Source organism: Macrobrachium rosenbergii, chromosome 21, assembly GCF_040412425.1.
Source record: "Macrobrachium rosenbergii isolate ZJJX-2024 chromosome 21, ASM4041242v1, whole genome shotgun sequence".
NCBI lineage: Eukaryota > Metazoa > Arthropoda > Malacostraca > Decapoda > Palaemonidae > Macrobrachium > Macrobrachium rosenbergii.
The window spans coordinates 39,894,005-39,921,149 of record NC_089761.1 but is presented as its reverse complement, the minus strand read 5'-3'; the positions used below and the strand labels follow the sequence as shown (position 1 = coordinate 39,921,149).

Below are 27,145 nucleotides of genomic sequence, written 5' to 3'. Positions count from 1 at the left end.
ACCATTGAAAGCTTTACTACACACCGTGATAATTTAATCGAACTAGTAAGCGAGTGTGGAACTTTTTGTGTATTTTCTTCCACACACAGATACTTTATATTAACCATACACTTTTTTATTACTCACAGCAATCAAGTGCAGAACTTTTCCTTCCAGAGAGAGAGAGAGAGAGAGAGAGAGAGAGAGAGAGAGAGAGAGAGAGAGAGAGAGAGAGAGAGAGAGAGAGAGAGAGAGAGAGAGAAATAAAAACTTAAAAACCGTATAGTTTTTCATAACTCTTATAGTCATCAAATCAGGTGAAATTTCTATTTCTTTCGGGCAGAATGTAGAACTTTCAAGATGGAGGTCAAAGCTGCAAAGAAAACATAAATTCACAGCCCGACTTAGACCCATCTGTTTACAATGGCCATCAGTGATGACGTCATAAAAAGTTTTGTTTGCCCAGTGGCAAATAACGAATACCCTTCAACTTTGCAAATTATGAAAAAGGATATCGAAGATTTTGACAACTATTTGCCGGGGTATGTCACGTGAATTGGCGTCGGGTAAGCAGAGTTAATTTGATTATGAAATGGAAGTCGGCGACTCGGTCGTCTTATTTTGGTCTTGAAGTCTTAACATAGACCTAGACCCAGGTAGATCTAACACAGTCCTAGACCTAGACCCAGGTAGATCTAACACAGTCCTAGACCTAGACCCAGGTAGATCTAATATAGTCCTAGACCTTGGCCCAGGTAGATCTAACAGTTCTAGACCTAGGTAGATCTAACATAGTCCTAGACCTAGACCCAGGTAGATCTAATATAGTCCTAGACCTTGACCCAGGTAGATCTAACATAGTCCTAGACCTTGGCCCAGGTAGATCTAACATAGTCCTAGACCTAGACCCAGGTAGATCTAACATAGTCCTAGACCTAGACCCAGGTAGATCTAACATAGTCCTAGACCTAGACCCAGGTAGATCTGACATAGTCCTAGACCTAGACCCAGGTAGATCTAACATAGTCCTAGACCTAGACCCAGGTAGATCTAACATAGTCCTAGACCTAGACCCAGGTAGATCTAACATAGTCCTAGACCTTGGCCCAGGTAGATCTAACAGTTCTAGACCTAGGTAGATCTAACATAGTCCTAGACCTAGACCCAGGTAGATCTAACATAGTCCTAGACCTAGACCCAGGTAGATCTAACATAGACCTAGACCCAGGTAGATCTGACATAGTCCTAGACCTTGACCCAGGTAGATCTAACATAGTCCTAGACCTTGGCCCAGGTAGATCTAACAGTTCTAGACCTAGGTAGATCTAACATAGTCCTAGACCTAGACCCAGGTAGATCTAACATAGTCCTAGACCTTGGCCCAGGTAGATCTAACAGTTCTAGACCTAGGTAGATCTAACATAGTCCTAGACCTAGACCCAGGTAGATCTAACATAGTCCTAGACCTAGACTCAGGTAGATCTAACATAGTCCTAGACCTAGACCCAGGTAGATCTAACATAGACCTAGACCTAGACCCAGGTAGATCTGACATAGTCCTAGACCTAGACCCAGGTAGATCTAACATAGTCCTAGACCTAGACCCAGGTAGATCTAACATAGTCCTAGACCTAGACCCAGGTAGATCTAACATAGTCCTAGACCTAGACCCAGGTAGATCTAACATAGTCCTAGACCTAGACCCAGGTAGATCTAACATAGTCCTAGACCTAGACCTAGGTAGAGTTAACGTAACCGTAGACCTAAGTAGATTTGATATAGGCCTAGACCAAGTTAAATCTGTAAGGGTTTAGTGCCGTCAGTGTGCTTGACGGGGTTGCACTGTAGCCATTACTAAAGGTTCTTTGCTGCAGCCTCTTTTATATACCTTTTACTGTACCCCCATGGATATTCTTTCTTCCATTTGGCTGTCCACCCTCTCCTAACAATCATTTCGAAGTGCAACTGCGAGGTTCTCCTCCTGTTACACCTTTCAGACCTACCCAGTCCTACTCTCAATTTCCTTTCCATCGCTGAATGACCTCACAGGTCCCAGAGCTAAACTTTTTATTCCATTCCTAGACCAGCTGAAAAACCATGTAAGCTTAGTGGTTAGGCTGATCACAAGACAGGTTAGATAGAGCGAAATGGAAACGTCCATAATATTCAGGCCTCTCCTTTCCTTCAGAATAGGCAGTGCAGCATTTTCAGTGTATGAAATGCAGCTTGATATAACAGCACCTATATAGTAACCCCCCTCCCCCCCGTATTCACAGTCTCACGATTCGCGGACTCACCTATTTGCGGATTTCTCTGTGGAACGTATATACACATTATTCGCGGAAAATTCACCCATTCGCGGTATTTTTCACTGAGAAATATTCACTAATTACCGTATTTTCATATTTTCATGACTAAATGCACTTTTTGTGATAAAACTAATAAGCTACTCGGGTATAAGCATTTTTAGAGTTTCTTTTGTGTTTGAACTATCAAAATAGTCAGTTCTAAGTGAAAAGGGAGAAGGGAGTGATAGTGAGCAGAGTATGGCGAGTAAAGGTTGGTTTAGGCGTTTTAAGGTTCAGCTAATTTGCATAATCTTAAGGTGCGAGGTGCTGCTATTGCTGATGGAGAAGCAGCAAAAAATTTTCCTAGTGGCTTGGCAGAAATAATTAGGGAGGGGGGTTACTTACCCGAGAAAGTGTTTTATGTGGATGAGACAGGCTTATTTTGGAAGCCTATCCCTAGTCAGCAACAGGCCATAAAGTCAGTAAGGAGAGACTGACTTTACTTCTTGGGGCTAATGCTACTGGCAACTTTAAGCTTAAGCCCTTGTTAGTATATTTGGCTGAGAATCCAAGGGCACTCGGGTGATTTTCAAGAGTCATCTCCCTGTCATTTGGAGGTTTATACTTCATATCTTTAAAGACTGGTTTTATAATCACTTTGTGCCAGCAGTGGAATGACATTGTGCTTCGAAGGGTCTGCCCTTTTAGGTTTTACTTGTGTTGGATAATGCCCCTGGACACCCTTCACAATTGAATGACATGCATCCTAATGTGAAGGTAGTTTACCTTCCCACAAACACTACATCCATTTTGCAACCAATGGACCAGGGTGTCATTGCCTCCTTCAAGGCCTACAACCTACGAAGGGCGATTAACATTGCCTTCAAGGCCATTGAAAGAAACAAGGACTTGACTCTCAAGGATTTTTGGAAGTCTTACAACATTTATGAAGCTGTGAAGAACATTGCAGATGCTTGGGACAAGGTAAAGCAGACCAATATGAACGGGGCCTTGAAGAAACTGTGTCAGCAGTTTGTGAATGACATTCAGGGCTTTGAGGAGACACTTGAAAGGTACATTACGTTATTTCAAGAAGCAATCTCCAGCACCACCTACCATTCCAGACACAGTGACCCCAGTACTTTCTCATAACCCAGACTTCCCAGCACTTGTACCTCCAGCTCCATCGGCAAGTTCGCATCACCCAGGCTCCCCTGCACATCTATCTCCAGCACCTTCTGCAGGTTCTCCTCCTGCATCTCTAGCTCCCTCATCCCTATAAACATATCTCTACATCCTTCAAAATGCCCCTTCCAGTGAGCACGCCAACCTCAGGATTAAAGGTAGTGAATTCTTCACACCAAACTGTAGGAACAGATCTCCGTCGAAACTCAGGGACTGCCTGTATATGAAGGTAAACTGTCTAGTACAGGCAGTCCCTGGTCATCGGCGAGGGTTACTGTTCCCAACAGTGTGACGATAACCAAAAATCGCCGATAACCAAAAATAGGCGATAACAGCGCTTGCCAGCGCCAATAACCAGGGATTGGTGCTGCTGTTAAGTGGGGATTGGTGCCGATAATTGGAGATTGGCACCGATAACCAGAGATCAGCACCAAAAATCCAGTTATTGTCGCTAGACAAGCACCGTAAAACCAGATTGCCGACAACCGAGGCTGCTGAAAACTGGGGACTGCCTGTACTGTACCTGTATTTCAGTCATTGTATCTGCTACATTTATTACCCCACTGCAGTGCCTCATACACAGTTGTAGGGATTTCATTCAAACTTTTTACAGAGATTTGCAAGATGGGAGATTGTCCCCTTGAGTGTTTGATTTCACCAGCTTAGAGAAGAGTCTGGTGGGTATCAGTAGGTGTTGTGTATCGCTTTACCATTGCTTTGAATAATGTAGCATGGTTGTCTATGCAACAGTTTACATACAGTAGTGCCTCCCCTTCTTTTTTTTATTTTATGCAACTTCTTCTCCACTTCATTTTATTATAAAAATGTTATCTTTGTGTGGAATGAGGTTGTAAATTTAGAGGTGTTCTAAGTACAGTATCATCATTAATAGGTATTGGTATTTCAGAACACCTTGAGCATGATTTGATGTTTTATTATATTTAAATGTTAACATAATTTACATTGTAATTTATTTCTCTTTTGCAGCTACCTTTTGTTAGCCGAGTGCCTTGAGGTTATTATCAGCTGCAAGCAGCATTTGATACAAGACCCACACAATGGACTGTGATTAATTGTATGCAAGGTATGTTTAGTGTTGGGTAATGTATCTGGTATTAATTTCTCCAAGTTGAAATCTGATTTTAGGTCATTTTTTCTAATAACAACTTTGTGTCTTTTTAAAGTAAAGCAAAGAGAATACAGCACTTGGTTTAATTTCTAGAGTTTATAAGGCTAGCCCAGTGGATTTGTTGTGAAGTGAGGGGTTAATCTGGAGTAAGGTAAAGCTGAAGGGAGGAGGAAGAGACCAAAGGGAACATATGGAAAGTAAAAGGTAGAAAACAGTTTTTCTTTAGTCCTGTTGTTGACTCATATAGAGTCATTTACATTTTGCTCTGAAATGAAATATGTGTATATGAGACGTAAACTGTTTTTTTTATTTTGTAAAGGATTCTTTAGTAACTAAAATGGCAGACCATTTTGGATTTACAGTGAAGAAAGGCATAAGTGAATTTTGGTCAAAAGGAACTACCCTTAAGTGTAGAGGGGAACTATTTAACAAACTTGCATCCATTTAGGAGAGTATCTTAATGAACTTCCTTCATCAACTTACATTTACTGATCCAGTTAAACTTTTTTATAACTGACTAATTTACTAAACTTTTTTTTTATAAATAACTAATTTACTAATAAATCATAAATTATCAGTGGATTATTGTTTGTGCAGCGTGGTGTTCTTTTATTAGAGTTGTAGGAGCCATGGGTTTTTTTATAAGTTTAAGAGATTTGCACTTTGCAGTGTCATGGCATTACTATGTGAGCAGACCTTTGAAAGTGGAAATCGGAAATTTGGAGGATGCTGTTTCAGTATTTATTATAAGGAAGTTACAAAATTTTATGTATTACAAGGATGTGACTCTGACAATGTTAATTTTTTTTTAGGGTCTGCTAAAATCAAGTTGAAGGATCTTTTGACCCCTTTGTTACATAGGTGAGTTGATTTCAGAGAGTCGTCATGTAACATGAGTTGGGAGCTTATTTTCACTGTTGTTGAATTGTAAATAGATTTTAGTAGATATGAACATTTCCAGTGAAGTTAGGGAAATTTTCTGTTCTGCAGCCAGTATTGAATGATAAATGTTACTTAAGAAGGGTATGAATAAATATTTGTTCCTACATAAACACAAACCTTCAGTCTTTACATTTGGAAATACCTTCAGCAAAGCTGGAACTGGCTGTTTAATTGTAAACAAGGTGGTTAGGGTAGTTAGCCACCCAGTTGATACCCACTCACTTTACCTTTGGCCACTGACAGAGATAGACGTGTCACCTCTTCCCACCTGCCATTGGACCACCCTTTGGTTTTTGATTGTTGTTTTGTTTTATATATTGTGAATACTGGGGTATATCGGTGTATGCTTGTGTATTTGCATGTGAGTACAGGGTGTAGTTGCGATTTGCGGTTTTAAATATGCAAACCCACGAATCATCACAGCCCAAGGAGAGGAAACCTTGTACCATGAGCCACTGCCCGGTATGACTAAACCTTTCAGTCACTTCATCTCGTCCATTGAAACTGACCCGCTTACGCTATGCACACTGTGCAGGAAACACGTATGCAGCTAAGAGAGTCCTTGTTCTGAGTGTCGTGTTTGGCCGTCAGAACAGTGGTTGCAGTTTGGCCATAAAAGGAGGAAGGAGAGGAAAGTTTCCATGATGTTATTGGAGGGCAACACGCCTCCCATGACACCGAAGGTTCTTTCCACCTCCTTCCTCCCCCGAGCCAAGCTGCCTACCATTGTTGCCACTCCTCAGGGATCAGTCTCCCCTTTGCAGTCTCCTACTGCTTTGTTAGTAGAGAGTCGGCAGTGGGTGTGGGGGGGACCAACGTGACGACTTGCCAGTGGTCTCTGTTTGTTCAGGGGGGGGGAGGAACCCCCTCAGGGTGAAGGTAGACTGCCACCACTAACCCAGCTACTCTTTCAGGTTTGGGGGAGCCCCAGGGGCTTAGTGGGCAGTGGCCCTCCTAGGCCTCACTGGGGAGCCTTCTGTGCAGGGTTTAATTACCCACCTGCATGCTTCTGTGGCACCACTTGTGAATTCAGTGACAGCGTTAGATAACCATTTTATCCCTATAAAGAATGTAGTATATGAGACACATGTTTTCAGGCAGGTTTGCCAGGGTTTGTCCAAAAGTATGGAGTCTTACCTGACTAGGCTAAGAAATTTGATTAAATCATGTGAGCATCCCACAGCTGAAGTGAAATCTAATCTTAGAGATCAGATACTGCAATTGAAAAGTGTTTTGCTAAGAAGTTAAGAGGTAGATTTTCGAGAGAGGGAAGCTTGACATTAGATAACATAGTAGAAATGGCAGGGGTTGTGAAATGGCTGAGAGCCAGGTAAGGCAAGATGATAATCTCAGAGCAAATAGTTAGGTTACCAGTAGTGGAACTTTTCATGCAAAAAGGGGAGGAAATACAGGAAATCTTGTGCATTCTAATTGGCCAAGAAATAATTTGGGTAGGCCTAGCATGAATCAAAGTTGTTGACATTGTGGTCTACAAGATCATTGGCAGAGCAATTGCAGTGTTGCAAGAAATAAAACTCACTTGGAAATGTGGTAAGATAGGTCATTTGTCTTGTGTTTGTAGGTCCAGCATAGTTTCTTATCCTACCTGTGACTCAGTTATGAAAATGTCCAGGGGAAGAGGTGTCAGTACTAGGAATTGCACCAGGGGCGAAAGAGGTCAACCTAGGCATAATCAGCATGTTAATGTAGTAAAAGATATGACCATTATGAGGGGCTGAGACACAAGATGATGATCATTATGAGGACCATTATATATTTTATGTCAAAAATGTAAATAAAATATCTACTATATTCAGATTTAATGTCAGTAATGTATGTTTTTAAACATCTAACTTACCTGGTAGTTATATATATAGCTTAAGTCCCTGACGTCACGGCAGAATTTCAAAAACTCGCGGCAATCGCCGATCGGTAGTCAGGTGAACCACCTGTGCGCCCTCTACCCAGGTACCTGGAACCATTCCAACTATTCTTCAGATCTTCCCTGCCGCTGTGTCGGTAACATCGATGGATTTCGCCTCGAGCCTGTGTTTTTTCGCAACTTATTTTGGTGAAGTACACTTTGGCTTGGCTTTCGCTTGTTCGCTTGGATTTTCTTATAACATATCTGACTTCATCGAGTGTGAAAATGTATGTGTGGGGATGCAAGCGGCTTGCTAAAGTCTCCTTGATCCCCACTTAGTATGTCTGAAGAACGGGAATGAAAGACCGGCTCAGAAGAGCCAAGAGTACTGTTTCTCACTCTTCTTGATATAACCAGGAATAGTTAATTCTTTTCCCTTGATAACTATCCTATTGATCCTTCTCCCGTAGTGGTAGTCTCTGAACCCCTACTGAAACAGGTAAGGACCCAATATTTAATGAATTGTTGGCTGCCATTCAGACCCTGGCCCAACAGGTAAAATCCCTCTCAGAAGACAGGGATAATATGTGATCGATAATAAGAGATCTAAAAATAAAAGTGTTAATATGTTGTTAGTGCAAGTGCAGTGGAGGGTGCGACCGCTCGGTCCTGTTGTGCTCCTAGTCCTAGACCTCTTCCAAGCTCACCAACCCTGTGAGAAGGAAAGTCGACAGACGAAGGGAGGCAAGAGGCTTTAGCTACCGAAAGAAGTCGTCCCTTGAGCGCACCTGTTGACGTTTCCCAGGACGCCACCCTCGCCATAGGAAAGGCGAGGTTAAAGTGTTTTTTCGTCTATTGGTTGCTGCACGTCAACCGGAGGAAGCTTTTGACCGATGTCGCATTGGCGCCAGTTCTCAAGTAACCTCTAGGTTTGACGGGACAGCTTAAAGTTAGAAGTATGGACGCCAGGACGCCGGGCGCCGAAGTTGGACGCCAGGACGCCGAAAGCGCCGAGAAGCTGGACGCCAGGATGTCAGACGAGAAGCTGGACGCCTGGACGCCAAGTGTCGGAAGTTAGACGCCAGGACGCCAGGCGCCATGAAGCTGGACGCCAAGACATTAAGCTTCAAGAAAATGGACGCCAACACGCCAGGCGCCAAGAGACTGGACGCCAGGACGCCAGGCGCCAAGATGATATTTGAAAGACGCCGCTACTTCCGTCTTCAGAAATCGAAGAAGAGAATGATAATATCTCGCATTCTCCTGTGAATCCTATTGTAGAGATTTCTGACGAAGACAATATAAAAGGCCATCAGCTTTTATCAGATTTGAAAAGGCTTATGAAGATATTTTCGGAAATTTTTCCCAGAGAAATTTATCCTGACTGCTCCTCGTTCCCCGCCTTCAGAATTTACTCTTGTGAAGGCGTCTAAGAGAGCAGCATTTATGAAGAATGGATACTTTCGAAGGAGAAACAATGAAAGACAGCCTTTGTTTTTCCTCATATATCTGATGTCGTGTATGGATAAAGGACTCGGAGATAGTTCCAACGAATCAACTGCACCTTTCTCAGCGGGACTCCTGAAGAAAAGGGCCCATCTTTGCTCTTTCCTGGCTAATGGGGTCACGTCCAATCAAAATCAGAATTGATTTATACCTCTTTTTCCTCTCACCCCTTCTCTCAAGGTTTGGTATAGAGGCCTTTTCATCTTTGGCCCAGAAAACCACGTAAGATTTAAGATCTAAAACAGCAAGAAAAGTCCTACCTACGACTTTCATCGCTAAAAAGAGTAAGGCTGAGGTTCCTGTGTTTCAGGTATTTCAGCTCTTTCATGGTCGGCCCTCCGATAGAGGTTCCTCTAGGGCGGGTAGATGAATGATAACGCTGAAGAGGCTCTACACAGGGAAGAAGAAGGACCTGCCTTTCTTCTCCTGCAGACTCGGTAGGAGCCGGACTGTCCAGCCTGAGTAGGCCCCCTCTAGTAACAAGACAATTCGACCTTTTCTGCCAAATGCAATGACAGAACCAAGGCAAAGGTTCTACAGCAACAAGTGTCTATGATGTTGCAAAAGGAGACCAGACAGAGAGTTCAGGATCCGAATTCCCAGGATTCTACATTCGGTTATTCCTGATCCCCAAATACTTGGGGGTTAGAGACCGGTGCTAGACGGGATTGCACTCAACTTTTTTTTGTGCAATAAACAAAGGTCGCTATAGAAACGACAAAATCGGTTCTAGGAGCGGTCAGACAGCATGACTGGATGGCCTCACTGGACCTCCAGGATGCGATTTTCACGTCCCCATGCACCCGATCTCCAAGAATTTTCTGAAGTTCGTCCACGGAAAGGTTTTATAGTTTGGTCTCTCTCTTTCGGCTTAAACAGACAAGGTTGACGTCTGGCTCTGGAGCCGAGACCTCTCAAGAGCAAGTTACCCAATATTGAGGGACGTCATGATAACACTTCATAGACTACAGATTGTAGCCACAGCAGCAGCCGGAGCTCTTCCCTTCCAGCCCCAAGGGTAGCTCTCCTACTAAGAACAAACATAGACAGTTCTATTCAGTCAGGATACCGGGCTGCAAGAGCGTGGCGGACACTGTGCTGCCTTCCGTACATCCTCCTCTTCCTCCTTCGGATTGGTACTGCTCATGAACCTCCTCGGTCCATTATTGACGATGAGAAGGAAATAATTGCCGTAGTTGAGGCTTCCCAGCCTTTCCCCAGCAGCAGGAAGCCCGCATATAGCTTCACTATAAAATATGCAGCAGACTTTGTCTTCCCAGCTGCAAGCGTGACAACCAGGAAAACAGAAGAAGGATAATAGACGCCCAACTAAAGCTTCTAAACGCCCAGCAGTTTAAGACGCTAAACGAGTGAATGAAACTCTAGACGCTGGATGCAGTGGCGTCAAGCATCTAGGAGTGAAATACCATGATGACAAGCGCAATGAACCCAAGACGCAAGCGCCAAGGCATTGGACGCCAGGGCATCAGGCTTCAAGATATTGGAAGCCAAGACGTGGAGTTAGCTCAGGACGCAAGATGCACTGGCATCAAGCGCCTAATAAAGAATTAGGTCTACTGATAAACAGATAGAAATCTCAGCCGATCCCATCCCAAGAGGTTCTATGCCTTAGGATGAAGATTCAGAGTCAGGATTTTCGGGCTTTTCCGTTTATTGCAAAGACAGGACAAGCCTCAAGAAGATTTCAGAACTTTATAAAGAGACAGTCATGCTTGGCAAAGGAATGGATGAGTCTGCTGGTAACCCTTTCCTCGCTGGAACGGTTTGTCTCCTTTGAGAGGTTAATTCTATGCCCGTTACAGTTTCATCTAAATCGAACTGGGACAAGGAAATAGAACTGGAGACCAAGTGCATCCCCATTTCGGAACCAATAAGACCGTATTTGTAGTGGTGGAACGCCCCCGTCAAGCTCCAGGAGGTCCTTCTCTATATTAGAGGAACCCAGACCTAGTGTTGTTATCCCCACGCGTCGGACTCAGTATGGGGAGCAACACGAGGGAAATAAAAAGTCTCGGCTCCTGGACCAGAGAGCAGGAGGATTTAAACATCAATTAGAAGGAATTAACTGCACTCCTTCTAGCTCTCAGGAGTTCGAACACAGTGGGGAACAAAGAGGTGCAGGTCAACACCGACAACACGGCAGCGTTGGCCTACATCAGCAAACAAGGGGCACTTCACTCCAGGTCTCTATACGAGACAATAAGAGAATCTCTTCTTTGGGCAAAGGAGGAGAATGTAAAACTAGTAACCCACTTTATCCAAGGGGAGAAAAAATGTGAGGGCGGACATTCTGAGCAGGAAATAAAGTCCTCTCAAAAGAATGAACGCTACATCAGGACTTTGGGGATGTCCTTGCATAGATCTCTTCACCACAGCAAACGAAGAGGTTGGACACTTACTGCTCTCCAGTACCAGATCCCGGGCTATATACATAGACGCGTTCCTGGTGGACTGGTCCAACTTGGACGTGTATGCATTTCCTATTTCAAGATAATACACAGGGTACTGAAAAAATTTGTGTCACATGAGAGGACCGAATGACCCTTGTGGCCCTTACTAAATGACAAGAGATTGGTTCCCAGAAGTACTGGATTGATGGTGGACATTCGAGTAGCCTACCTCAGAGAGTAGATCTACTCAAACAACCCCACTTGAAAGATATTACCAAAACCTACAAGCGCTACTAGTAACTGCTTTCGGACTATCGGAAAACTCACAAGAGCCAGAAGTTTTTCGAAGGAGGCAGCTGGCTTATCGCAAATCAAGGAGGTTATCCACCATTAAGGTATACCAATCCAAGTGGGAGGTATTTAGAGGATGGTGCAAGGACAACCATGTGTCCTCTTCCAATATTTCTGTAACCCAAATTTGTATATAGAGAACTCACCAGCATGGAACCTAGACGTGGTCCTGAGGTTCCTCATGGGGAGTAGGTTCTGATCCCTTGCAGAGGGCATCTTTAAAGGACTCACCATGAAAACTCTTTTCTTGGTCAGTTTGGCCGCAAAAAAGAGTTAGTGAGATACATGCTCTCAGCAAGAATATAGATTTTATACAAGGCAAGGCAATCTGCTCACTGCAACTAGGCTTCCTTGCAAAAATGAATACTCATCACAACCCTAGCCCAGAACGTTCGAGATTCCGAACCTAACGGACATAATAGGGAGAGAGAGAGAGAGTCCTATTCCGGTAAGGGCTCTAAGGCTCTACCTGGATAGGACAAAGGACTTTAGAAGGAATTCAGAAGGGCTTTGGTGCTCAGTCAAAAAGCTCTGTATAGATGTCGAAGAATGCTCTGTTTTATTTTATCAGACAGTTGATAAAAGAAGCAAATATGGAATGTAGAGAGATAGACTACAAGATTCTGAAAGTAAAGACGCACGAGGTCAGGGCAGTAGCAACCTCTGTAGCTCTTAAACAGAACAGGTCCCTGCAGAGTATCTTGACACGACCTTCTGGAGAAGCAAGTTAGTATTTGCCTCTCACTATCTAAAACAAGTCAAGACATTATGCGAAGATTGCTATACGCTGTGCCCGTTTATAGCATCTAATTCAGTAATGGGAGAGGGGAATACCCCTACAATCCCATAAACCAATACCCTTTTTCTTACCTTGGAATTGAGAATTTTTATGGTTGTTTGTGAAGACTGGACGCAGTCTTCCGCAATCATTGGGATGAAAGTTCCTTGGTAGAGCCCGGAACAAGGGTATTGAGAGGAGGTCTAGTCACATAGAGGTTATACACCGGTTGACAGCCCTAGAGATTTTCAGCCCCTGGGTGGATCGCTGATCTCTTAAGGAATGCAGACATAATGAGAGGGAGTTCATTGAAGTCAGCTTCCTTAATCCAATCCTATAAAATAATACCCTTTGTTCTTGCCTTGGAATGGTTTGAAATTTGATGGTTGTTTGTGAAGATTGAACGCAGTCTTCCACAATCATTAATTTTAGTCAGATGATCATTTTGTTCCTTGGTGACGCCCGGAACAAGGGTATTATAGGTTGTCTGTCACATAGAGGTTGGTACACCGGTTGGCAGCTCCTAGAGGTCTTCAGCCCCCTGAGTGGATCGCTGGACCTCTTAAGGAATACAGACATAATGAGGCGGAGTTTATTGAACTCAGCTTCCTTAATCCAATTCCATAAAACAATACCCTTTGTTCTTACCTTGGAATGGTTGAAATTTTATGGTTGTTTGTGAAGATTGAACGCAGTCTTCCACAATCATTGATTTTAGTCAGATGATCATTTTGTTCCTTGGTGGCGCCCGGAACAAGGGTATTATAGGTTGTCTGTCACATAGAGGTTGGTACACCGGTTGGCAGCTCCTAGAGGTCTTCAGCCCCTGAGTGGATCGCTGGACCTCTTAAGGAAAGCAGACAAAATGAGGGAGTTCATTGAAGTCAGCTTCCTTAATCCAGGTAAGGACCTTAAGTTGGTTTATTAACCCTTAAGCAAATTCCAACGATGTTGGCTGTCTCTGACCCTCCACCAAAGGTGTCAATCAGCTATATATATAACTACCAGGTAAGTTAGATGTTTAAAAATGATATTTTCATAATAAAATAAATTTTTGAACATACTTACCTGGTAGTTATATATAATTAAATTCCCACCCTCCTCCCCTCTAGAGACTAGGGGCATGGAAGATCTGAGGAATAGTTGGAATGGTTCCAGGTACCTGGGTAGAGGCGCTTACAGGTGGTTCACCTGACTACCGATCGGCGATTGCCATTGAGTTTTGAAATTCTGCCGTGACGTCAGGGACTTAAGGTATATATATAACTACCAGGTAAGTATGTTCAAAAATTTATTTTATTATGAAAATATCATATTGATTCTGGTGCTTCCTGTAATACTATTACTGCAAGTGATTTAGAAATGTTAAGTGAATCTGTAATTTTGACCGTTTGTAAAAAGCATTTACAGTACAGTACATCCTTATGGTTTGAACACCCCATTAAAGGCAAGAGGAGAATTTAGGGCAAAGATTGAATCCCATCTGGGAAAGCATGTGTTGAAACAGATTTCATTCTTGTTGAGAAAATATGTTAAGAATTGGTGAGGTTGTTAACCAAATGAAACAAGTACAGCCAACCCCCGCTATTTGCTGTCTCGAATTTGCGGACTCACCGATTTGCAGATTTTTCTGTGGAACTTATCCCCAAATGATTCGTGAAAAATTTGGCAATTCGCGGACTTTTTTGTTGAGAAATATTCACTAATTAGTGTATTTTGATGTTATCTTCATGACTAAATACCTTTTTTTTTATGATAAAAAAGATTTTACTAATTTTCAAATATTGTTAAGATTAATAAGATTAAACAGTAAACCTCCAGTATTCGTGTTCCCACGACTTGTGGACTCACCTACAGGTATTCAAAGATTTCTCTATGGAACATATGCAGTATATGCATTATTCACTGAAAATTCACCCATTCGCTGTATTTTTCACTGAGAAATATTCGCTAATTATATACTGTATATTTTCATATTATTTTCATGGCTAAATGTATTTTTTGCAATGAAGCGATTAAAATACTTAGGTACCCAGGTAGTGCTCGAGTTACAATAATTCACCTTACGATAATTCGATTTTACGATGGGGTAAGCAATTAATACCGATACGACAATATTTATAAGATATTTTAAAATTTCATGCGGGGGCCTATCTATAGTTAAAAAAGTAAAAGAGAATGATAAAAGTATTGTTAGTAACGTTATACTCTTGCGTAAATGTGTACAGCCATAAACAACCGAACGAGAAACTGTTGTTTTGCTTATAACCAAATTGGATAACAACAGCCGTTTTGCTTGTATTTCAACCATTGTACGGTAGTAAACAATTACTGTAGTTATAGTACAAATGACGTTAAGTAGAATAGGACTGATATATTTTTACACTATACCTTTATTCAGTATGGATAAAAGATCAGCAAGAAAATATACTGGTAAATTTAAGCTGCAAGTTGTAGCTGAAGCTGAGAAACAATGTTCAAGCTGCTAATGACTATAAATTATCGTGCATTGGCAACATGGATGAAACTACACTGTAATTAAAATTGGAGAGCAAGTATTTTAATCAAAACTATGGGCATGAAAGAACACATATTACTGCTGTTTTTATGCTGATAAATGATAAATATGTAAAGCTCGTACTATGATGAAATCAAGTGAAGATAGCGAATGGAATCTTGATTTTTTTTACACAAAACAAACATGCCCCCAAATGGCCGTCATTTATTTAAAAAAAAAATAGCTAAATTAATTTCACAATGAGATGTATTTAAGTTATATTTCGACTTAAAAACACTTTGTATAACAAAAAATAACCTTGCCCCATATAAATAAAGTATCTAGAGATTCATTGATTGCTGTAATCACAATTTATAATACAAAAGCAATATAAGAATATATACAATATTATTGGATACAGTGAATTAAAGTATAACATTTGAAAAGATCCATGGAAAAGATGCATATTCGTTATGCTGATGTTTGTATAATATGATATGATGTGAATATAGAGTACAGTATTATGTAGGCTAGACTACCGTATATGTATACAATATACCATAGTATAGGCTAAACTAATTCTTGTTTGTTATTCAATTTCTCTCTGTATTGAATTATCATAAGTCACTCTGCATGAACCTCCAGAATTAGCTGATAATAATTATATGTATAGAGTATACTTTATAGTGTAGCTAGGTTACCATATATGTATACTGTACATGGTACTGAATACCCCAGTGTAGGCTAGGCTATATTCGAGATATGTTTTTTGGGTTTTTTGGAACCTAACCCCATCGTAAGTAGGATAATGCCTGTAAAAGCATTTTGAGTTTTTTTGTGTGTTTGAACTATCAAAATAGGCAGTTCTAAATGTTTTTAGAAGGGTTCTAAGTATTTGCAGATTTTAGCTATCGCAGGAGGGTGTGGTACGCATCCCCCTTGAATGCGAGGGGTTTACTGCAAATAATAATAATAATAATAATAATAATACTGTACCTGTAATAATACAGGTAATAATAAGTACTAATTTTCAAATATGAATATGTTTAATAATAATAATAATAATAATAATAATAATAATAATAATAATAATAATAATAATAATAATAATAATAATACTGCACTTATAATAATAGTAATACGATTAAATAATAACAGAGAGAGAGAGAGAGAGAACTTATGTGGAAAGAAACAGGTTTTTAGCTTTGGCAGGTAAAAAACTGGTTCTCTCCCCTCCATAAGTTCAGGAGGGACCCCTTTATAGTACCCAAGAGACCTCCTTTTAGTGAACTCTTTTTGATAGCTGAGCTCCTAAACTGATTTTTTTCACGCGTTATACAGTAGATACGATGCTCAGAAATATGTATTGAAATATTAAAGTGATTGAATTGATATTAAAATAATATTCAAGTAATATTGAAATTATATTAAAATGATATACAAGTATTTTAGGATGACAGTTTAAGGTATATTTGGTGTTTGAACTATTAAAATAGGCAGTTATAAGCATTTTTAGAAGGGGGTCCTTGGTGTTCGAAAGATTAAAATAGGCAGTTATAAGCATTTTTAGAGGAGGGGGTGACAAGTATTTGCAGATTTTAGCTATTTGTAGGGAGTTGTGGTCTCTGTCCCCCGCAAACACCAGGGGTCGACTGTACTGTACTGTATGTGACAAATATTCATATTTTAAGGTGAAGCCTGTAGCACAACCTTTGAGAATTCCTTTTAATATAAGGGAAAAGGTTGCAAAAACTCTTGATTTTTTAGATTTAGATATTATTGAGACAGTTCAAGGTCCTACTGAATGGGTTTCAGCCCCTGTTTTTGTCCCAAAACATCAGTTCCTCGTTGGGCGAGTCGGTAGAGTCCTCGGCTAGCACTTTGCTAGGCCCGAGTTCGAGTCTCTGGCCGGCCAATGAAGAATTAGAGGAATTTACTTCTGGTGATAGAAATTCATCTCTCGGTATAATGTGGTTCGGACTCCACAATAAGCTGTAGGTCCCGTTGCTAGGTAGCCAATTGGTTCTTAGCCACGTAAAATAAGTCTAATCCTTTGGACCAGCCCTAGGAGAGCTTGCTAATCAGCTCAGTGGTCTGGTAAAACTAAGGTAAACTTAACTTGTCCGAAAACAAGGTAACAGTGATGAGTTGAGATTGTGTGTTGATATGATAAGAGCTAATGAGGCTATTTTAAGAACTAGGCACCCTATTCAAACAATAGATGAATTGTTAATTGACATGAATGATGGAGCTATATTTTCCAAACCTGATTTAAAGTGTGGATTCCATCAAATTGAATTAGGTCCAGAGTAGGTATTTGACTACTTTTGTTACTCGTAAAGGGTTGTTCAGGTACAAAAGATTGCTGTTTGGAGCTAACTGTGCTCCTGAAGTTTATCAACATATTTTGCAACAAGTTTTGCAGAATTATGAAGGAGTCAGAGCATTAGCTGATGACATAATTGTTTTTGGTAGCGATATTAAAGAGCATGACAGTAGGTTGGAAAAAGTATTGGCAACATTGTGTAATAGAAATTTAACTGAATAAACCCAGATGAATGTAGTTTTGGTATGGAAAAGTTAATTTTTATGGGACACATTCTCTCAAAGAATGGCATTGAACCGACTGATGGTAAAGTTAAAGCTGTAAATGAGGCTAATAGGCCAGAGAATGTAAATGAGGTTAAGAGTGTCCTTGGTCTTGTAAATTACTGAGGTAGTTTTATCAATAATTTGTAAACAGTAGAAGAGCCTTTAAGAAGGTTAACAAGAAAGAATGTAACTTGGCAGTGGGGAAGTGAACAGGAACATTCATTTCAAGAATTAAAAAATGAGGCTTACGTCTGATGAAAGCATGGCATATTTTAATCCTGTACTTCTTCTACTCTTCATTTTCACAAAGTGGGCAAGAGATGGTAATAAAACTGTCATCTGTACTGCATAATACTGTATGTATATGATTGACCTAGGTACGTATTAGTTGCCTTCTGATGTGTGCTGTCTTATCGGAGAGCACAGACATATCACTCTGACTCAGGGCCCTGTCAGTCTTGCATCCTTTTGCCAGGTTATGTATGAGGTTACAGAAATTAGTGGTCCCATGCTCACAGTCATAGCCAGGAGCTTAGTGTTTCCAGTTGGGGATTTAAGTAGTCAATAGTTGAGAGATTATCCTTTCCTACACAAGAGGCAATGGTTTATATTTTGGGAGGAACAAATACAGAATTTTTAAAAGTAACTTTTATTTTTCTTGGGTATACAAACCAGAGCCTTAATGATCTAAACTTAGTTATCCCACAAAGTTCGTGATGCCAAAAGGAGAATTCTGGCTTATGATAAGTAATTGGGGTTTCCCCTAACTCACTCACCTGCCTACCTCCAACTAACCACCTTGTTGCAAGTTTCAATGTTTGTTTGAGCTCCACCGAGGAATACTACTGTGTGAAAGGCTCTGGTTTGTGTATTTAATAAAGTACAAACATAAAAATTTTGTATGTCATGTTTGTGGTCTGAACTTATTTACAAAAGCAAAATTGACATGACTGATTATAATGCATGTTCAGCTTTGACAAATATCAAAATCGTTCTAGTTTCATAGAAGTAGAGTAGCTTCTGAGCCGTTGCACAGAATAAACCTGTGATTAATCCCTTGCATCCAGTCATGATCAAATGAGGCATAATAATAGCTTTTGGGGGTGTGATTCTGACTGGTTCAAGTGAGAATTTATATTTCACGCCATGTAGGTTGAATGAATTTTTATCGGAAAATTATAAAATCACGTGAATGGGCCTTAAATGACTTATGGCAACACTCACACCGCAGCTGATGGTATGGAGAAGAACAGTTTCCCATGAGGTTTTACAGGGGAAGGCACTACATCTCCCTGTCTCGGTACGTTTTGAATATATTTGCCCATAGATACACAGTACTCAGGAATTGTTGCTGGTTTTAGTTCTCATCTCTAATGATAGTGTGTCAGCTGTAATTGTAATTTTGCAAAATAATATGCAAAAAATATTAGAACATGTATAACTCACTAAAAGGTACTACTGTATATATCCCCATCCCAGTACATCTTGTAAATACTGCACAGTATTTTACTATGAATGCACTTGGGATTGTTGTTGATTTTAGTTCTTATCTGTTATGATATTATGTGAGCTGTAATTGCAATTGTACAAAATAAAATACTGTAAAAGAAATATTTGAAAGAACATGTATAACTTGTTAAAATTAGCAGATTTTTACAAGTGTCCTGGAAAAGAGGGACCTGCACAGGGTTGGAAATATTCACTTTCAACCTCCCGTGGAAGGTACAGAAAACGTAAGAATTTTTTTCTTATACTGTACCTTGTGCATTTGCATAACTTTCTATTTCCTTTGATGTGTTTTTAAATTGGCCGACCTTAAAGTTTGCCTGGTCGTGGGGTGTTCTTAATGTATATTTTAGCCCGGCCTGTAATGGTTAAAGGGTTTGTTTGAAAAACTTGTTATATTGTAAAATGTTGCTCTTATCCCATGTTCATTTCCTTAGATGTAAAGTGCACCAAGTAGTTTTAGTTTGTATAAATATTGTTTATCCTATATTCCATCCCATAGTTTGTAAAGTGCACCAAATAAAGTTTTATTTTTAAAAAATACTTTATTGCTCTTATCTCATATTCCTTCGCTTAGTTTGTAAAATGCACCAAATAAATTTTAACTGGTTTCAGGTACTGAGTAGACCTTTTGGTCCCTGTAGACATCGTGTAATTTTTGGGTGAAGAAAAGGAGTTGGATTTAGATGTTTTTTGAGAGAAGAAGGTAGGATTTATTTAGTAAAATATTTGCATTACATTGAGCTCTGGAAAATTAAAAAATTTGGGTGTGTTGTGAATTTTGAGATAGTACGGCTGCCCGTACAAATTGTTTATAACATTAATTCTCAGAGAATTGAAGATGCTTATGATTGCTCTTTAACTGAAAAGAAATGAAAACTCTTAAACTGCTTGGAGTATTCCATACATTAGCCTGCTAATATGAGTATTTTATCTAATTATGTTCCAGACATTTGGCACTGTGTGTGTTCTTGATGTGACATTGCTTTTGAGGATTTATCCTTTCTTCACCTCCACATGGGAGTTCATATAGATTTTGTTGGTCCAGGAGGACTTTGGTGACAAAGGAGAATATCAGTGTACTGTACTACTGTGCATGTTTCAAATACTAGCAGAGGGTTTTTACAAAATAATATCTTGGTTCACTCTGGTGGGTGTAACCTTTCAGGTGCAAGATTTGTGTGTGGGTTTTCAGAAAGAATAACAGTTGCAACTATATTTGCAAATATTTCAGTGAGAAGGTTTGAAGAACCACCAGCTGTCATTCTGCCTTGCATGGAAAGGACAGTCAAATGAAAATATTTGAAGTGAAGATGATGTACATATATGTTGTGTGTGTGTAATATAGGGTTTGACAAAAAGGAAAGGTTTGGAAACAATACAAAGAAACAGAAGAGACAGATTTTTTTTGTTCCTTTTGCAGTGGTTATCTTGAAAGCAGGGCAAGATGTTTTGTGTTAAAGAAATATGTTTAAAGATGTTTTGTCATAAAGAAATAAGTTTAGAAATGTTTGTAACAAGGAAAAGATAGATGAAAAGATGAAAATTCATAATTCCTTATGTAATGGGGAAATGGCCTTTATTGGTCAAAGTCAAGTTCTAAAGTCCTCAGCAGCGAAAGTGGGGATTTTACTAGTGGTCGTAGAGATATTTCCGGAGAGACAGATTTTACCACTTGTCAATGAGGTGTTTCCGGAGAGACTGTCTCCAAAAAATTAAAGGTCGGACATTTACACGTAAGTGAAGAAAAATCTGTGCCAGTCAGTACCACTTTCATAGCTCCCAAAACAGGAGATCCTCCAGTTTTGAAAGACCTGATAATTAGTGAAAATGGTGTTGAGCTGCATAATATACCTAGTGTGATGGGTAAATCAGAACGGATGATTGCTGAGGATTCTAGGAAAAGAAAAGGTTACTCTGGCAATGAAATTACAGTGAATAGTAATGAAGCCATTGACATAGGTTTACAAACTTTGTCTCCAAAAAGGTAAAAAAGTAATTAAAGATACTGTATTAGCAATATTTCAGTTGATAGAAAATATGAATGTAAATTGTGTTTCAGTGTTTTGAGAAACAAACTATTATTTTGGGAACATTTGCATGGGCATTCAAAGGAAGTTCCTTATACAAGCAAAAATTGTTTTGAAATTTTTGATGATGAAAGGACATGGAAAATTCATTACTACAGGCATAGATGTTGCTGTGCTGCGTGTGGGAAACTGATACGAGGACATTCTGGAATTCTTCATGCTAAAGGGTGCCGTGTAGGGAACCCTTTCAAGTTTCCGGTTGTAGCAGAAGGCTCCCGTCCTCTTATATTTTCAGAGACCACTTAAGATCTCATATTAGGGAGAAGTCATACATATGCAAAGTGTGTATTATAATATTTCTTACTAAAGATGATGCAAATCAACATAAAATTCACAAAAACATTTGTTTAAATCCAGTTGTCAAAGCTTTTACAAATGAGGTTGATTTATTCAGATTTGATGTCCCACGATTTGCCAAAAATCTTTCACATGTTCCTGATGAAGAAAGAGATAAGGTAATGCCAATGTCTTTTGTAAATCTTAAGGGAGTGTTTAATTCTTTGTCAGTTGTCAAAGAACTGTTATTTGGAGGAAGAGGAAGAAAGTCAATGACTGATGCTGCCGTTACAATAGATGAACAACAGAGTAATTTTACTGAAAAGACTGATGAATTAGATGATTTAAGTAGCTCCCTTAATGATAATCATGATGGAGGCAAAGTAGAGTGCACGAAACACATGGAGTGCCCTACATATGCCCAATGTGAGAAATGTCCAGAGCTGTTATCTGATAAAGAAAAAGAAAAGAGAGACGATCACATGAAAACTCACTCTTCTTCAGGCTACAGGAAAATGGACTCAACTGGTCAAAGTCCAGTTCCAGAGTCTTCTAGGAAAATGGACTCAACTGGTCAAAGTCCAGTTCCAGAGTCTTCTAGGAAAATGGACTCAACTGGTCTAAGTCCAGCTCCAGAGTCTTCTAGGAAAATGGACTCAACTGGTCAGAGTCCAGTTCCAGAGTCTTCTAGGAAAATGGACTCAACTGGTCAAAGTCCAGTTCCAGAGACTTCTAGGAAAATAGACTCAACTGGTCTAAGTCCAGTTCCAGAGTCTTCTAGGAAAATGGACTCAACTGGTCAGAGTCCAGTTCTAGAGTCTTCTAGGAAAATGGACTCAACTGGTCAAAGTCCAGTTCCAGAGTCATCTAGGAAAATGGACTCAACTGGTCAAAGTCCAGTTCCAGAGACTTCTTGGAAAATGGACTCAACTGGTCTAAGTCCAGTTCCAGAGTCTTCTAGGAAAATGGACTCAACTGGTCAAAGTCCAGTTCCAGAGTCTTCTAGGAAAATGTACTCAACTGGTCACAGTCCAGTTCCAGAGTCTTCTAGGAAAATGGACTCAACTGGTCAAAGTCCAGTTCCAGAGACTTCTAGGAAAATGGACTCAACTGGTCAAAGTCCAGTTCCAGAGTCTTCTAGGAAAATGGACTCAACTGGTCAAAGTCCAGTTCCAGAGTCTTCTAGGAAAATGGACTCAACTGGTCACAGTCCAGTTTCAGAGTCTTCTAGGAAAATGGACTCAACTGGTCAAAGTCCAGTTCCAGAGTCTTCTAGGAAAATAGACTCAACTGGTCTAAGTCCAGTTCCAGAGTCTTCTAGGAAAATGGATTCAACTGGTCAGAGTCCAGTTCCAGAGTCTTCTAGGAAAATGGACTCAACTGGTCAACGTCCAGTTCCAGAGTCTTCTAGGAAAATGGACTCAACTGATCAAAGTCCAGTTCCAGAGTCTTCTAGGAAAATGGACTCAACTGGTCAAAGTCCAGTTCCAGAGACTTCTGCAGAGAAAGAAGGGGGTTTTATGAATGGTCATGCAGATATTTTGGGAGAAACAGTCTCCAAAAAATGTAAATTGGGCCATTTAAACGCAAGCAAAGAGGAATCTGTGCCAGTCTGCTCTGCTTTGATAGCTGCCAGAACTGTAGGTCCTCCAGGCCAGATGATTGGTGAAAAGGGTGGTGATCTGCATAATACGCCAAATGGTAATGGTGTCCTACAAGAGACAATTGCTGGGGGCTCTGAGAAACCAAAAGGTCATCATGATAATGAAATTTCAGTGAACACTGGTGAAGCATTAGATGCAGGGTTGCAAACTTCAAAGTCCCCTAAGGGTATGGAAACGGTTGGAGATAATGGCAATAAAATTTCTGTTACAAGACAGTTTGAATGTCGATTGTGTTTCAATGTGTGGAGAAACAAATTGTTATTTTGGGAACACCTACATACACATTCGAAGGAAGTTCCTTCTACATGCAAAAATTGTGCTGAAGTTTTTGATGATGAAAATTTATGGAAAATTCATAACAGGGATAAATGTTGCTGTGCTGCTTGTGGGAAACTGATACTAGGAAGTTCCGCAAGTGTTCATGCTAAAGGGTGCCAACCGTACACATGTAGTGGTTGTAGCAAGAGGTTCCAGTCTCTCGATGTTTTCAGAGACCATTGGAGATCTCATATTGGGGAGAAGTCATACGTATGCAGAGTATGTAGGAAGATATTTCTCTCTAAAGCTGATGCAGATCGACATAAAGTTCACAGAAACATTTGTTTAAATCCAGTTGTCACAGGGTTTACAAGTGAGGTTGATTTATTAGATTTTGATTTCTTTCAAAATACTGAAATGCTCTCACATGTTCCTGATGAAGAAAGAGACAAGGTAATGGAAAGGTCTTCTGTAAATCTTAGGAGTGAGTTGAATTCTAGTGCTCTTGATTCATTATCAGTTGGCAAAGATGAACCATTATATGGAGGAAGAAAATCAATGAATGATATTGCAGGTACTGTAGATGTACAAGAGAATAATTTTCAGTTTGAATGTCGATTGTGTTTCAGTGTGTTGAGAAACAAACTGTTATTTTGGGAACACCTACATACGCATTCGAAGGAAGTTCCTTCTACATGCAAAAATTGTGCAAATATTTTTGATGATGAGAAGTCATGGAAAATTCATAACATGGATAAATGTTGCTGTGCTGCTTGTGGGAAACTGATACTAGGAAGTTCCGCAAGTGTTCATGCTAAAGGGTGCCAACCGTTCACATGTAGTGGTTGTAGCAAGAGGTTCCAGTCTCTCGATGTTTTCAGAGACCATTGGAGATCTCATATTAGGGAGAAGTCAGAGCAACATAAAGTTCACAAAAACATTTGTTTAGATTCAGTAAGGTTTCATAGAAACATACCTGCAGGAGAGGCACCTTCCGAATCAGAGTGCCTATCCCCTCCTTCAAGTACCCTTTCTTCAAGTAGTCCCTGTTCGAGTAACGGACAGCTTGTAATTGACGATGGGGTAAAGAATATGTCAATAAGGAAATCTCTTGCAGAGCTTAATACCCCACATTTAAAGGCAAGTACTGAGGATATGGTTGAAAATAAAGAGGCCTCAGGTGAACAACAAGCCGGTAGCATCACTGGTTCTGCCACAGACAATGAAGCCTTAGTTACTCACGAATGTGAAAGTGAAGCTAACGAATGTATAGGTGTTGTGTGCCACGTATGCACTTCAGTTGTCACTGTTGAAAAAATGTTGGATATGCATCTTCTGTTTGGTCAGCTCAAGTGTAAGAACTGCGACTTGCAAATAGCTTGTTGTAATATGATGAAAACATTTTTTTATGGACATTCCATTTGTAGCGGAAACAAACAGCAAGGAAAACATGATTTTACAGTTTGGTGCAGTGATGTTATCGAGTATATACTCGATCATCTGAAGAGGGATTTAATAATCAAAAACTTTTGTAAGTATGATAGAAACATTCCTGTATATGATAATGATTTATGCAGTGAATTACAAGATTATATTGGAAAACTCGCAATCTTGAGAAAATACTGTCCTTGGAATTCAGCTTTACATGATTGTGATCAGTACATCTTGTCACAGATGTCAGCAAAAACTTATTCAGTAAGTAACACTAATACGCATCCCACAGATCCTGCGAAAGAATACAGTATAAAAGCAGATTTGCTCAGTTTTCAAGGCAGTCGTTCATTGGAATTGATGCACAAGAAAAATGCAGCCAAAAAAGATTTTGAAAGAGATAAAGGTGAATTTGTTAGGGTTGCAAAAAAGAGAGGTCGGCCCCCTTTAGCAGCTAAAAAATGGGATTTTCCCAAGGACAAAAGGTATCTGAAAATATCAATCACAGAAAACCCTTTTAGCTGCCCAGAGGAATGTCCCGAGTGTTACTCTGCTATTTGTCCCTCAAGATTCACCATGAAAGTAAGTGACTTCACTCTTAAATATACATGTGTTGAGTGCCATCTCCCTATATTTTTTGTATTTGAATCAGATGAAGAAAATTGTAGGAAATGGAAGAGAGTAAAGTAAATATGGAGTGTGGAGATATAAAATTGATAGGTGGTGGTTTACAGTGTTGCACAGTAGTGTTACAAATGATTAGGTGCCATAATTTTCTTTTTTGAATTTAGGCAGTAAACAAGGAAAGAGTAAATGTAATGGTATTCTGTTCAGTTAGCGTTAATTGTTCATAATAAATCAGTTTATATTAAATATATTACAATAAAACAAACAGTTGCTACTTGATATTTACTATGTTTACTCTCAACATGATACTGAAATGTTGCAGATGATTAGATGTCACAGTTTTCTCTCTGCATTTTGAATGGTATACAAAGATAGAGTAAATGCAATGCAGATAAATTTTGTTAATTACTAAATATTTGTTTATAAACATTTCAGATTTCTTATAAAGCTAACTAACATCACTAAAGTTGTTTAGGAAAATTTCTTGTTGCCAAACTTAAAATATAGTAACTGGACTAGAACTTTGGATCATGGGATGAAAATATAAAATTTCCCTTTGTGATTTTTTTTCACATAACCTATTTACAATACCTGGCCAGTATTTCCTTTTTTTTTTTCCAGTAAATACCATAAGCTCATTTGACTGTATGTCAACAATTATGAGATTAGGCCTAACCCTAGTGAATCAAAATATGAAAAAGACACGAAGTGAGAAGTGCAATTTGTGTGAGCTGAGAAGATGAACTAATAGAACTGAGGGTTCTGTATAGTACTGTATTTGTATGAAGCATGTAAGTAGTTGCAATGCCCAACTATAGGCAGTCCCCGGTTTATGACGGGTTCCGTTTTTACACCGTGTCGTAAACCGAAAATCGTTGTATACTGAAAAATCGTTGAAAATTGTCAAAAATCCTAAGAAAACCTTACTTTTAATGCTTTGGGTGTATTGAAAACAATGTAAACTGCATTTTTATTGAGTTTTTCATAAAAAAAACACCAAATTTTGATTATTCTGCCGTTTTGGCGCCATATTTCTTGCGTCGGATCAGCGTATGACGCGTCGTAACCCTGGAACATGCGTCGTAAACCGAGAAATAATTTCTGATGAATATATTTGAAAAGCGTCGCAACCTCGGAACGTCGTAAGCCGGACCCGTCATAAACCGGGGACTGCCTGTATTTATGTTTTGCAATTGGTCATGTACTGTAATAGGAGTTGTATTTTTATAATATAAATTGTTTCTTAAATATGTTGTTGTTGTTATATCAAAGTTAAATATTCTGCGAGTGAAATAAATTGTAAATTGCCCTATTAGTACCTGTATAAACAGTCAAACTATATTCCAGTTTGCTTAATCACATCTCTTGACATTGTGAGTATTAAGAAGTACAGGTTACCATACTGTTAGCACACCAGTTTTTCATAAATATTGAGTAAAGTAAAAAACAAGATTAACTTTGAGACTTTTCCTACCCATTCGCCTCATAACGTAGGTGTAACTCTGCTCACATTAGCATGAACAGACCTCTCTCTTAGACCATGGTCCAGGTTTTGTTGACAGAAGAAATGTATTATATTCAATGTAGAGGAAGCAGACAGTTCTTGTGAGTTTGGATGGAGGATACCCATGTCATTTGTACAGACAAGACAAATAAACATGGATCTTCTGTATTTGGCTTTGGAGGGTACCTGTGTCGTTTGTATGGAAAAATAAACATGGACCTGCTATGTTAGGTTTTGAAGGATTCTGTGTGAATTGCAAATGCTGGA

General features: G+C 39.6%; 2 protein-coding genes across 4 annotated transcripts in view; both read left to right on the top strand.

The window, feature by feature from the left end:
* The first annotated feature begins 322 nt into the window (after positions 1–322).
* On the top strand, positions 323–26,831 carry LOC136849975 (uncharacterized). Of its 3 annotated transcripts, none has more exons than XM_067123510.1 (5): positions 323–545; positions 4,440–4,536; positions 5,394–5,442; positions 19,644–19,734; positions 19,978–26,831. In XM_067123510.1, the coding sequence occupies exon 5, from the start codon at positions 21,577–21,579 to the stop codon at positions 25,435–25,437; it is 3,861 nt and encodes a 1,286-aa protein (XP_066979611.1). In that variant the 5' UTR covers positions 323–545; positions 4,440–4,536; positions 5,394–5,442; positions 19,644–19,734; positions 19,978–21,576; the 3' UTR covers positions 25,438–26,831. The 3 variants fall into 3 exon arrangements, with proteins under 3 accessions (XP_066979611.1, XP_066979612.1, XP_066979613.1); XM_067123511.1 differs by having other exon boundaries at positions 410–521; XM_067123512.1 differs by lacking the exon at positions 4,440–4,536 and having other exon boundaries at positions 414–545.
* LOC136849980 (zinc finger protein 84-like) overlaps positions 323–27,145 on the top strand; it is a 42,846-nt gene continuing 16,023 nt past the window's right edge. The window contains exon 1 of the mRNA XM_067123520.1: positions 323–345. The gene's annotated coding sequence lies outside the window, so the exon portion shown is untranslated. The remainder of the gene's footprint in view (positions 346–27,145) is intronic.